The 12,346-nt window shown below is 53.1% G+C and overlaps 1 protein-coding gene across 1 annotated transcript in view; it reads right to left on the bottom strand.

The window, feature by feature from the left end:
* Pkd1l2 (polycystin 1 like 2) overlaps positions 1-12,346 on the bottom strand; it is a 91,921-nt gene that overhangs the window by 8,259 nt on the left and 71,316 nt on the right. The window contains exons 33-40 of the mRNA XM_004625982.2: positions 11,844-12,048; positions 11,416-11,515; positions 10,138-10,275; positions 8,613-8,798; positions 7,476-7,803; positions 7,115-7,248; positions 4,280-4,407; positions 3,633-3,793 (exon numbers count right to left, since the gene is read on the bottom strand). Of these exons, the coding sequence (XP_004626039.1) occupies positions 3,633-3,793; positions 4,280-4,407; positions 7,115-7,248; positions 7,476-7,803; positions 8,613-8,798; positions 10,138-10,275; positions 11,416-11,515; positions 11,844-12,048 (1,380 nt within the window). The remainder of the gene's footprint in view (positions 1-3,632; positions 3,794-4,279; positions 4,408-7,114; positions 7,249-7,475; positions 7,804-8,612; positions 8,799-10,137; positions 10,276-11,415; positions 11,516-11,843; positions 12,049-12,346) is intronic.

Below are 12,346 nucleotides of genomic sequence, written 5' to 3'. Positions count from 1 at the left end.
TGCCATGTAGTTCAGGCTGGCCCTGAACTCACAGTGATCCTCCTGCCTCAGAATCCTGAGTGTGAGGCCCAACCCTTATAGGTTTATTAGCCTTCAATTTACCAAGCCTATCACCTCCACTTCAAGCTTGCAAATGCCAAGATAAGAGTAAAATCATCTTCAGGATTTGCAACGATATCGCTTTGCTAGCTTTTACAACGTCCAGGGTCTGGGTTAGACCCTCTGGAGCCATGTCTAGAACTCCCAAGCTGTTGTCCTAAACCTGCAATCATCTGGACTCCAGGGAAAGCAGGGTTTCACAGGCCATATACTAAGGGATCAGTTTTCCCATGACGGGACTAAGCTGGCCCCTTGAGCAAGACGGCTCTCCAGGACCTGCAGAACTAGTCCTGAGATACTTACCGATAACAGCCCGCATGGCCAGGACCAGGACGACCTACACTGTCGGCTGCTCAAACGCCCCGCCTCTGCAGTTTCCCTCTCTATAACCCCAGAGCTTGTGCCATCACCCTGGAGACACATCTTGAACTTCTTTCTCTGTGTGTCCAGCCAGCCCACTGGCTAAAGCTCCTCTCCCGCCTCTCCCCCGGCTCAGATCCCAGACTGACCCTGGGATGCGGCCGGTGGTCTAGCCTGCTCCGTGGGTCCCCAGCGCTGGGTTTTTTCCCAGAAGCTCATAATGTGGCCCTGTGGGGGAGCAGGGACGACCCCAGCTGCACGGCCCACAGTGCCCTCCCACATCAGCCAGTCACTTCCTATAACCTTTGCTCACTGGGCAGTAATCAACAAACTACTAGGAAGGGACAGAGCGTTTTCATCACAGAGACTCACCGCTGCCATCAAAGAGGGAGGACAGCCTTGGGCAGCCTGCGAGCAAGTGGGAGGGGGCCGAGCTGCAGTGACACTTTGTTCACAAAAACACCACTGGCCACTTCTGGAGCTGGAGTCCCTTCAGGTTTTGAGATAACTGTTTTGCCTAAGTTCACAGTGAGCTTGACTCACTTTTTTCTGTATATTTGCTTTCTTTCTTTTCTTAAGACAGGTTCTCACTGTGTAGTACAGGCTGGTCTTGAACTTGTGACAATCTTCCTGCCTCAGCTTCCCCAGAGCTGGGCTGACTGAAGGGCACCACCATGCCCGGCAAGCTTATGTCATTTCTGAACTCAAAGAAGGCTAGTGATCCTGAGCCATTTCTAAAGAGGGGACACTTGGGGAGGGGAGCGGTTCTGTCACGCTTGCTGCGTGAATGAGACCGAGTTGGAGTGTAGCAGGGAGAGCTGAGTGAGTCATGGCTCCTTCGTTGTGACCCTGCACAGGGAATTGAGCCAACGACTTTCTCCTTTGTAAAATAAGAAAGGAAGGAAGGAAGGAAGGAAGGAAGGAAGGAAGGAAGGAAGGAAGGAAGAGAAGAAAAGATGATAATGTCATTTCTTGACCATGTCAGGAAGATGAAACAGATGAGAATGTGCGGTTCAAGTGTTGTCTGGGGCTAGTACACCCCGCAGCAGGGCACTTGGGCAGCACGCGCGGGGGTTTACTTCCCACTGGGTATAGTCAGTATATTACACTGAGCAGTAGCCCAACGAACATAAGACATCGCCACAAAAGGTGAGAGAAGAGCACAGTGAGCAACGTGAGCCGTGGATCCTGGAGCTACACTGTCAGATTGATTTGATTTTATTGTTTTGTTTGAGACAGGGTCTCAGTATGCAGTGCAGGCTGGCCTTGAATTCACTTATGTAGTCCAGGCTGGCCTCAAACTCAAGGTGATCTTCCTGCCTCAGCCTCCTGAGTGCTGGGATGGGAGTCATGCACCACCCTACCTGAGGTCTTCCCCCTTGTAGTGCTGAAGATTGAGCCCCGGGCCTTGCACACGCGCGGCAAGTGCTCTACCACCATGTTACATTCCCAGACCTTTGCATTTTTTATTTTGAGATAAGGCCTCACTAAGTTGCCTCGCTAACTGCCAACTTGTGGTCCTCCTGCCTCAGTCTCCCAAGGGCTGGCATTACAGGCACGCATCATCTCGCTGGCTCATGTTCCTGAGGTCACAGGAACACTGAGGACATTGTCCACTCTGTGCTAATTCACGCTGCGTAGCACCCAGTAGACACGAAAAACGGTAGCAGAGGAGGATTTACTGGGCACTAATGTTTGTGAGAGCTCAAAGGGCCCTAACAGGGTGCCACATGGCCCTGTGTTTGCAAACATCAGATTGTTTTGGTTTTTGTGGCCAGCTCAGCCACCCTGGGGGCAGGGCTAGTGCAACATGTGGTGCGGGCAGCAATCGAACTGTGGTCCCTGCGCACTTGCCTAAACTTGCCTAAGCAGATGCTTTAGACCGCTGAGCTATCTCACTGGCCTTGTTTTGTTTTTTGAGGCAGGGTCTCACTATGTGGTTCAGGCTGGCCTTGAACTCACTGCAGAGCCCAGACTGGCCCAAAACTCAGTGATCCTCCTACCTCAGCTTCCCCAGGACTGTGCTTACAGGCATGCACCACCATGTCCGGCCACAAATAGCACATATTGTTGTATTTTGTTTTAAGGTCTTCTCCAGACCAAATGCAGTGATATATGTCTATAATCCTAGCTACTTAGGAGGCCAAGAGAGGAGGATCACAAGTTCAAGACCAGCCTGGGCAATCTACCAAGATGATACTATATTTTATTTTGTAGATATAAACCATGACACTTTTTTTTTTTTTTTTTAACTGGGAATTGAATTCAGGACCTTGCGCTTGCCAGGCAGGCACTTATGCAGCTAAGCTATCTCCCAGGACATAAAACCTTATTTGCAAAGGCCAGCCAGATAGCTTAACGGATTAAAGTGCCTTCTTAGGCAGACATAGGGACCAGGGTTTGATCCCCGGCTGCCCTGCCAGCCTTTCCCCTGGGGCACGCTGAGACGGTGACTGAGACTGGGCATGGTGGTATGCACCTGTAATCCCAGCACTTGGGGAGGCTGAGAACAGGAGGATCACTGCGAGTCTGATCTGTGTAGTGAGACCCTGTACTAAATACAATAAATAAATAAATAAATAAATAAATAAATAAATAAATAAAAACTATTTGCAGGTTTTCTATTATTACATTTTCAAGGTGACTTACCTTCAACCACCGTGTTGTCTATGCAGTACACATTCTTTAGATGTTGGTTCTACCTTTTAAAAAAATTCTTCCACATCTCATTAGGTTTATATTTTCCTTTAAATAAGTGAGGGCTGGTGAGATGGCTCAGTGGTCTAAAGCACCTACTTAGAAAAAGCTAAGCTAAGCAAAGCACAGGGACAGCGGTTCAATCCCCCAGCACCACATGCCAGCCAGCCCCGCCCCCTGGTGGGCTGAGCTGGCCACACACACACAAAATAAATAAATAAATAAACAAATAAAAAAAAAAATAAGTGAACATGAGCTAGGTGTGGTGGTGCATGCTCACAACCCCAGAACTCAAGAGGCTGAGGCAGGAAGATCGCTGCAAATTCCAGGCCAGCCTGGGTTACAAAGTGAGTTAAAGCCAACATGAACTACAAGGTTCAGTGTGATCTCCAGAGGTTTCTGCTGATCTTGGGCCTCAGGCAGAACCAAGGATGGGGTTGGTGGAGTTCAGGGGGACTGGGGACAGGGCCACTTACTCTGTCCTGTGTGTCCGGTAGCGGTGCAGGTCCCGCTCCGCCAGGATAGCTCTCTTCACAAACACTGCCAGCGCACTCCAGCTGGCCAGGATGATGGCCGCTTCCAGCAGGTTCCACTTGCTGCGGAAATAGCCCCACTTCTCCTTCCACACACGCCGGCCCTGGAAAGAGCCGAGGTTCTTCTGCCCGGGCCTGTGGCCCAAAGAACCACGCCCGCCTCCCAGTGCTGGGATTGCCACCACACCCGGCTTTCTCCTGCTGCTTCAGAAGGAGGAGACCCACGAAAGGTTCTGAGAACAGTGCTGGCTACACTAGAAGCATCAGAAATACCTCCTGAAATACCACCATTTTCAAGAGACTGTGGAAGGGGCTGGTGAGATGGCTCAGCGGTCTAAAGCACCTACTCAGAACAAGCTCAACAAAGCACAGAGACCATGGTTCGATCCCCCAGCACCACTTGCCAGCCAGCCCCGCCCCCTGGTGGGCTGAGCTGGCCACACACACACACATAAATAAATAAATAAAATTTAAAAAAAAAAAAAAAGAGAGACTGTGGGAGCTGGGTGCCACATGGACGCCCCAGTTTTGGGGGGGGTCTCAGGTCAGCAGCCACAGGCCCAGCGCTCCCACCCCCGGCCCATGCCCACCTGCACCACCATGTAGTAGAGGAGGAAGGCGAAGTATAGGAGCTCGGCCGCCACCACGAAGGGGTGCCAGCCGTCGGTGAGCGGGGACAGGCGGAGGCTGTGCAAGGCCGTGTGGGTGAAGAAGGTTCCTGGGAAGCAGAGTGTGGCCGGTCACCTGGCTGCCCTTGTGCTGGGAGCCCTGGGGGTGACTTTTGAGCCGGAGCCCTGTGGCTGGTGGGTCAAGAGGGGACTAGACACAAAGCCTCAGGGCCTGAGTATGGACACCGTCAGTGGCTGCAGAAGCAGCGTGACCCTGGAAGGGACACAAGCAGAGGACAGGTGCTGCACCACATGCAATGCCCTGGAGCACCACACCCCCAAGATGGCTGTGGTCTTCGGATGCTGCCAAAGTGAGCTAAGAAAACAAAACTAAGAAGGCCTTCACCGGAAGCTGGTGCATCTCACTGGCAACATGACGACAACCCAGCCTGCTCTAGAATAACTTTTCATTCGTTTTCTTATTGTCTGGAGTTGTAATTTACTATTATTATTATTATTATTATTATTATTATTATTATTAGGTCTTTTTGAGACAGGGTCTCACTATGCAGCTCAGGTTGGCCTTGACCTTAGGCTAGGCCTCGGCTACAAAGTGAGCTCCCAACAATCCTCCTGCCTCAGCCTCCTGAGTGCTGGGATTGCACCACTGTGCCTGGCTTGGAACTGTCAGGATCTGTGGGTGATAAAGTTGAAGACAAAGCCAGCCCTAAGGTGACTGAAGGAGGTGACGGAAGCCACCTAAGCCCCTGACAGTGTCAGGGATTGTGGACTCAACAAGGCCAGGAGCCTACTCTGGACCGCTTCTGTGTAGAAACACAATTTGATCAGATGTAGTTTGGGGACAAGTTATTTAAAAACATCTTCCCTGAAGAGTCCAGAGGAAGCTGGGCTTGGTTGTGCACAGCCAGGATCCCAGCCCTGGGGAGGCCGAAGCGGGACTGCTACAAGTACAAGGTCAGCCTGGACCACCTAGTGAGTTCAAAGCCAGCTGGAATACATAGTGAGACCCTGTCTCAGAAAAGAGGAAAGAAAGAAAGAAAGAAAGAAAGAAAGAAAGAAAGAAAGAAAGAAAGAAAGAAAGCCAGCCAGCCAAAAGAGCAGCAAAAAAGAATTGAACAAAGATATAAAAACAAACTAAAAGATTTGAAAGAAGCTATTGAACTTGACAATGATTGTAGCTGAAAGCCATTCACCATTCTAAATTTATTTATTTATTATGGTGCTGGATACCAAACCTTGTACAAACTAAGGACATTTTTTAGCTTGACTTTTCAAAAAAAATTTTTTAATTATTATTATTATTTCCAGTACTGGAGATCAACCTTGGGACCTTGTGCTTGCCAGGCGGGAGTTTATGGCTGTGAGCTAGATCTCCAGCCCTCTGACTTCTTTTTTAACTGTTAATTTTTTTGTTTGCACTGGGAATCGAACTCAGGATCTTGCACTTGACAGACACGTGCTATGCCGCTAATCTATGTCTCCAGCCTTTGGATTTTTTTTTTTTTTTTTTTTTTGAGACAGGGTCTCACTGTGCAGTTGAGGCTGGCCTTCAGCTCACTTTATTTTTTTGTTTTGTTTTGTTTTTTTCCAGAACCGGGGATTGAACTCAGGCCCTTGCACTTGCCAGGCAAGCGCTTATTCTACTGAGCCATCTCCCTGGCCCCTTTTTTATTTATTTATTTATTTTTGTTTTGTTTTTTTCCATAACCGCTTCAGCTCACTTTATAACCCAGGTTGGTCTCAAACTTGCAATAATCCTCCTGCTTCAGCCTCCTGGGTGCTGGGATTACAGGTTTGTACCACCATACCCAGCCTTTGGTTTTTTAAAAATGCACAAACATGTATGCATTTTATAATTAAAATGTAGTTTAATTTTTTATATTTATTTGTTTATTTATTTATTTATTGTGGTACCGGGGATTAAACTCAGGACCTTGTGCTTGCCAGGCAAGCACTTACTGTACTAAGCTATCTCCTCAGCCCCATGATTTTTTTTTTAAATATTTTGTAAATGCTCAAGTTTGATCTGGGTGTGGTGGCACACACCTATAATCCCAGCACTTGGGAGGCTGTGGCAGGAGTTCAAGGCCACCTTGAGCTATATAGCAAGACCCTATTGCAAACATTAAAAAAAAGTTCAGAGTTTAATGAAAGGATGCTGAGTTTTAGACAGGTTGAGCCTTAGCTAAACATTTGATGGCTTTTAGTAGCTTGTGGTTGGCATCTAATTTTCGCATTTGTTCCTGTGCTCCTGGGGATGAACCCAGAATCTCTGTGATGTTAGGCCAGAGCCCTCCTGAGCTATACGCAAGCTATATTTCATTTTTTGTTTTGAGAAACGTTCGTGTTCTGTTGTCCAGGCAGGACTTCAACTTGTGATCTTCTTGCCAAGCCTCCCAGCAGCTGAATTTGCAGGGTGGGTGTGTGTGTGTGTGTGTGTGTGTGTGTGTGTGTGTGTGTGTGATGCATTTCTGCTGCAGATAAACATGCAGGCTGTGAACCACCTTGTGGGTGACTGCACTTGCTACCACGTGACCAGCCCTCTCCCAGCCCCTGGCCTGCCTGCAGTATCCGGAGCTCAGTCAGAGGAGCTTGATAAGTTGCCCACCATTCTAGGCACTTGGGGGTCCGTGGAGGGGAGGGCTGGGCAGCGCTCACAGCCTGGTTTCGGGGTTCAGGGATGCCAACTGCAGGGAGACCCAGCCCCACCCCTCATGTTCCAAACAGCTCTTTGCCCTGAATCCCCAGGCACCCCACGGCCCCCTGGGTGGCAGGGCTTTGGGCTGTGGGGCTCACCCAGGCCACTGGTCTCCAGTGTGAGTGTGACCACACAGAACAGGTTCACGTTGGCATTGTAGACGGTGAACTCCACAAACACGGCCCTGGTCAGGGTGTCCAGCCAGGTGTGGTCAAAGAGATACCGGAGAACTCTGTGGGAAGAGGGGTGCTTGGGGCACCTCTATCCTGCGGATGTTCCCTCCTGTCCCACATTCTTCGGGCAAACCCAGAGTTTTCGGTCTCCAATGCCCCTGGAATGATTCTGAATCCGCCAGCGCCTCCCACACCACGCGGAGGCACTTGGTTCATCCCTGTTTTGAAGGCTGCAGCCTGCGAGCCTACGAGGACCTCGACAAGCGGCTTCCGCTTGCAGCCTCACCTGGCTGTGCTCTGGCGCTCCGTTCCCAAGGGGACCACGTAGCCTCCTCCGGGGTACAGCGCGAGCCTGCCCCACACGGGGAACCCTCGACGCTGACTCTGGCTCTGGTAGCGCCAGGCCTGGGGAAGGCGCCCACTGCTGCCCAGGGCCGAGGCATTCCAGTCCTCCCCGTAGTTGGCGCGGTCTTCCCCGTCTGGGGAGTACGGCGGGCGGCATCCGCTCCTCGGAGCCCGCAGCTGTGGGGCCAGCGCGCAGGAGCTTTCCCGGACCCTGACCTGGCGGATGTGGGCACCGCCGACCAGCTTGGAGTTCCCATCCGTGATGAAGCCTGCAGCAGAAATCCGGGCGTTGATTCCAGGGAAGGGCTTATTCTACTGAGCCATCTCCTGGCGCTTAGGCATTGATTCTGCAAACAAAGCCACCTCGGCACTTTCCAAGGTCCTTGCATGGAAGCCGAAGTGGACGTCAGGGACACCACCGTAGAGATGGCCAGAAGGTGGCGGCAGCTCGGCGCCCAGCTGACCCTCCATCCAGTCCAAGCTGCGCCTCCCTGGACACTCCCAGCCATGGGGTCACCATGCCCAGCCAGGCCCTCGGCCGTATCTTCCACACTGCCCCTTCTCTCCGCCACCACTGCCCTGTCTTTTTTGTTCTTGCCTTTTTGAGGTAGACTTTTGCTGTGCAGCTCAGGCTGGCCTTGAGCTCACTTTGTAGCCCAGGATGGTCTTGAACTTGCAACAACCCTCCTGCCTCAGCTTCCCAAGTGCTGGGATGACAGGAGTGCACCACCACACTTGGCTCTCATTTTGTCCTTTAACTTATGTATACTTCAGAGTTCCCACAGGAGGGCAGTTGTGTCACTGGAGCTGTACCCACTCTCCTACCAACGACTCCTGCGCGTGACCACAGGTTTGTGCACCTTGGTCTTGTGGAAACTCCCTTCCTCGTCCCCCCTCAGACCTGCACAGCATCCACATGGGATGCTCGTGGTCGACAGCCTGCCTGGTCCTACGGCCAATTACTGCTGTTTGTGGCTTCGAGGACAGCCCGTGAGCACAGCCTCCGGGCTCCCGTGGCTAAGACCTGCTTGGGATCCACACCCGTTCACAGGCAGCGGTGCACACATGGGCTGTGTACCTGGGTGCAGACTGTACAGGTTGTTCACCAGGGTGTTGTTGGCCCACTCGAAAAACTCCGGGAAGCCCAGCACGTCGGAAAAGCCTCTGGTGAAGCTGCTCTCCAGGTGCCTGTGGAAGTGGTAGGCGCTCGGGTCCCTCTGGCCGTAGGCGGCCAGCAGCAGCATCCACAGGAAGCCCAGGTACGCTGCAAAGGATGCACAGCGCGCCCTTCAGGTGGGAGCCTCGCCTGCACCCAGTCCTGGACTGGAAGCGGAATGGGCCTCCTGGTAACCATGGAGACCATTCTTACAGGGCTCCAAGGCTTGCGTCTAGGTTCAAATCCCAACCCTGCCATTTCCCATCCCTAGCCTTTTGCTAGAGATTCAGTCCCTCACTGGCTTACTCCTCGCCTGTGCAATTTGGATTACAATTCTATGACACAGGGCTTTGATGAGTCTGCCCAGAATTTACATTTCCAATCCCCTGGTACTGGGGATTGGATCCGGGGTCTTTACATTGATTACATTCCCAACCTGCTCCTTTTCAAAATTTTTTATTTTGAGACATGGTTTTGTTCAATCATTACATTGCCCAGGCTGGACTCACACTGGAAGATCCTCCTGCCTTAGCCTCCCAAAGTACTGCTTCAGGCATAGACCGCTAGGCTGAGTTTATGTTAGTGTTTCTTAAGCAAAATGTTTTCCAGCAGGGCATCTGCCATGTGGCATTGATGAGGGTACAGTAATGAAGTAGAAGGACTTGTTCTGGCCCTAGGGAGCTCACTGGACTTTCTGGAGACAGGAGAGGGTGATGCAAGGGACCAGGGGACCAAGACTGAGGGCAGGAGTCTGAACATCACAACCCAGTCGGGGATGCAGATTCCCATGGAACTAGGAGCTCTGAGCCTGTGCCTGGGAATCTGGCTTTCATGATGCAGCCCCTTCTGCCTGGTGGGCCACAGATACCAGGGGGACCAGCACAGTGCAGGGGTGCACTACCTGCTCTCCCCAGGCCCCAGCAGGCCTGAGCCGGCTGGCCACAACTCTCTCTGACTTCTTTCCTTCCTGCTGTCTTTCCTTTCCTGATGTCACCTCCCAAACTATCTTTCTACACCCCAGTCTGCCCCTCTGGGCCCCAGACAAGACACCTGCTGAGGTTTGAAAGCTCTGGGCCAGATGGCCAGGTGAAATCTCACTGAAGACACAGTGATTGGGCGGAGAGTTAAAGACCAGGAGGAAGGCAGAGTGTGGCGGTGTATGCCTGTTATTCCAACACACAGGAGGCGGAGGCAGGAGGAACCCCACACGTTGGAGGACAGCCAGGGTTACAAAAGACCAGGAGGCCAAGGAAGGAGCTGAGGTAGGGGGAGCTCAGGAGAGAGTTTGGACTTTATTCTCAGGGCCTTCCAGGGGCACCAAGTGATTGCAGGTATGGAGAAGTTGCTACCGAGGGAAACTAAGGCCCAGAAGCCACAAGGGACTTTCAAAGGCTGTGCGTGTGTGCATGTCTTGAGTGTTGAGGGGTGGGCGTGGGGCAATGCCCACCCAGGATTTCCAAGATGAGGGCAAAAGCCTTCTGCTCCTTCAGCCGGGTGGCTTTCATCTTCTCGATGGTGGCGGGGAGAGGTGGCTGGTAGGCTTCCCTGCTGCTGTGTCTCCGTGCCTGGAAGACAGCACAGGGACCTGCGGAGGAAGGACACAGGGCAGCATCCACAGTGGGTGTGGGGCAGGCTCTCCCGCTCGCTGGCATCTGCAGAGGTTCCCATGACGGCATGCTGGCAGGTGTTGATCTGGCTGTCTGGGGGACCCACGCCCGCTGTCTGCACTGCCAGGACATTGGTCACTTCCCTGTTTACCCTCATCCTGAGTCCTCTCCACCCCGCTCCCTGTGTGCAGTAACAGTAGGAAGTGACAAGTTCTGCCAGCCCACAGGACCTTTGCACGCCCAGACCTGCAGCCCTTTACCCCCGCTGCTCAGGGGACAGCTTTGGCAACCCACAGGACAGAGGCCTCCAGCACCCTGCTCTTCCCCGTGCTTCTCCTCTCAGTTGGTGTGCGCTTACTTTCTTATTCATGTCATCCCCCTGTGGGACCTGTTGGGGCAGGGACATGGTGGGGACCTCTGTGGGGTGGTGAGGTTGTTCTGAGTCAGGTCACAGTAGGTCTCACAGACTCCTCTAAGTTCACTAAAATCAACGGATTGTGTGCAGGTTCTGTGTGAATTCTGTAAAGCCTGGGCTAAGGTGCCCATGCTGCATGGTATGCCATGCTGTGAGCTTCCGGCTGCTCCTGGTTTATTTTCTCTGAGACTTAAGATCGATCACGACAGGGCTGCTTCTGTCTTGTGTGCTCCTGTGATTCTGGAATGCTTGACCCGTCAGCACATCCTGCTCCCAAGTCTTGGTGGGAGGAAGGAACAGGCCGGGGACCCTAGTCCGGGGGTCCAGCCCACCTCTGCTCCCAAGACCTAGGCCATGGGCCATGCTGGGGCTACTCACTGTCATTTCAGATCTGTTGCCTTGCAAGTCTAGTTGACAGTGGCTTTTGGAAGCCTACCAACAAGTGGATTCTTTCTTGGTTATTCTGCAACCCCAGGACCTGACTCTGGGCAGAGAGCCCCCTTGGTGGGGCTACATGGAGGAGGCAGCTCTCCTGGTCACAGGGTCATGGGAGAGTGTTTCAGGGGTCAGGGAACCAGGGAGGAAGACTCTTGGGGAACCGGCAGGAGACACTCAGGTGTGGCAGGGTGAGGGCTGCCGGGGAGCCTGGCAATGCCCACCTATAGGTGTATTCTCATCCAGAACCACTGTGCAGTCCCTTTACCTGGGCCAGACAGGTGTGCGGGAAGGGGCAGCTCCATTTCGTCCTCATCCTCATCTACTCTTTTCGAGACCAGTGCAAAGAAAGCAGCGAAGCCCAGCACCTGTAGTCACCACCAGTGTGAGCCAAGCCGTCTGGACGCCAGGCCAAGTGGGGAGGGGGTGAGGCCACAGGCAGGTAGGTGGGAACTGGCCTGGCCCAGGGGCGGAGTTGCCAGGAGGTCCACGTCCTTGGACTCCCAGAGCCTGCCTGCTCCCTAGCCTCTCTGCCCGAAGGTCCCTGTGTCTTCCTGGGCCCCGGGCCCCGTAATAATCTGTTTCACTGTCTTTCCTGCCCAGGGCCTGTGCCAGGGAGCTCCCTTAGAGACTGCTTGGCTAAGGGGGCTCAGGGTGTGCAGGGGAGGAGGGCAACCACCAGGTGGGCGTCCTGACCTTGAGGGGCTGGGTGACGAACACACTCTCCGCCAAGGACACGGCCATGGACAGCAGCCACCGGAGGGAGCCAGTGCGCCCGTAGTGCAGGCCGTAGAGCATGGTGAAGAAGGCTGCTGTGCTGCTGGTGGCCGCCACCAGGAGCCAGCCCACCAGGGCGCACCACCAGGGCAGGCCACGAGGGGCTGCACCGGTGCGGGGAGCCCTGCGGGGGACACAGGGGCCAGTCTCTGAAGTGGCCGTGGCCTAATGCCTGGCCTCTCGGGCCTCAGTTTACCCCTCTGTTAGCTGTTCCTGCTGTGAATAGTTCCTCCCAGTGCCAGTGGTGACTAGTCCTGGGCCTGTCCTGTTTTAGATGCTTGTCCTACATTTGCTCCGCGGTTACTCATCTCAAGCCCAGAAGTTGCCTCTAAAACATTTTAAACCACTCTTCTGGGGGTGCAGCTCCATGGTACAGTGCTTGCTTTGCTTGCGTCAGGCACAAGGTTGAGCCCCAAGTTTAA

The sequence above is a fragment of the Octodon degus genome, unplaced genomic scaffold (genome assembly GCF_000260255.1).
Source record: "Octodon degus isolate 3935 unplaced genomic scaffold, OctDeg1.0 scaffold00011, whole genome shotgun sequence".
NCBI lineage: Eukaryota > Metazoa > Chordata > Mammalia > Rodentia > Octodontidae > Octodon > Octodon degus.
This window is presented reverse-complemented; position numbering and strand designations above follow the sequence as displayed.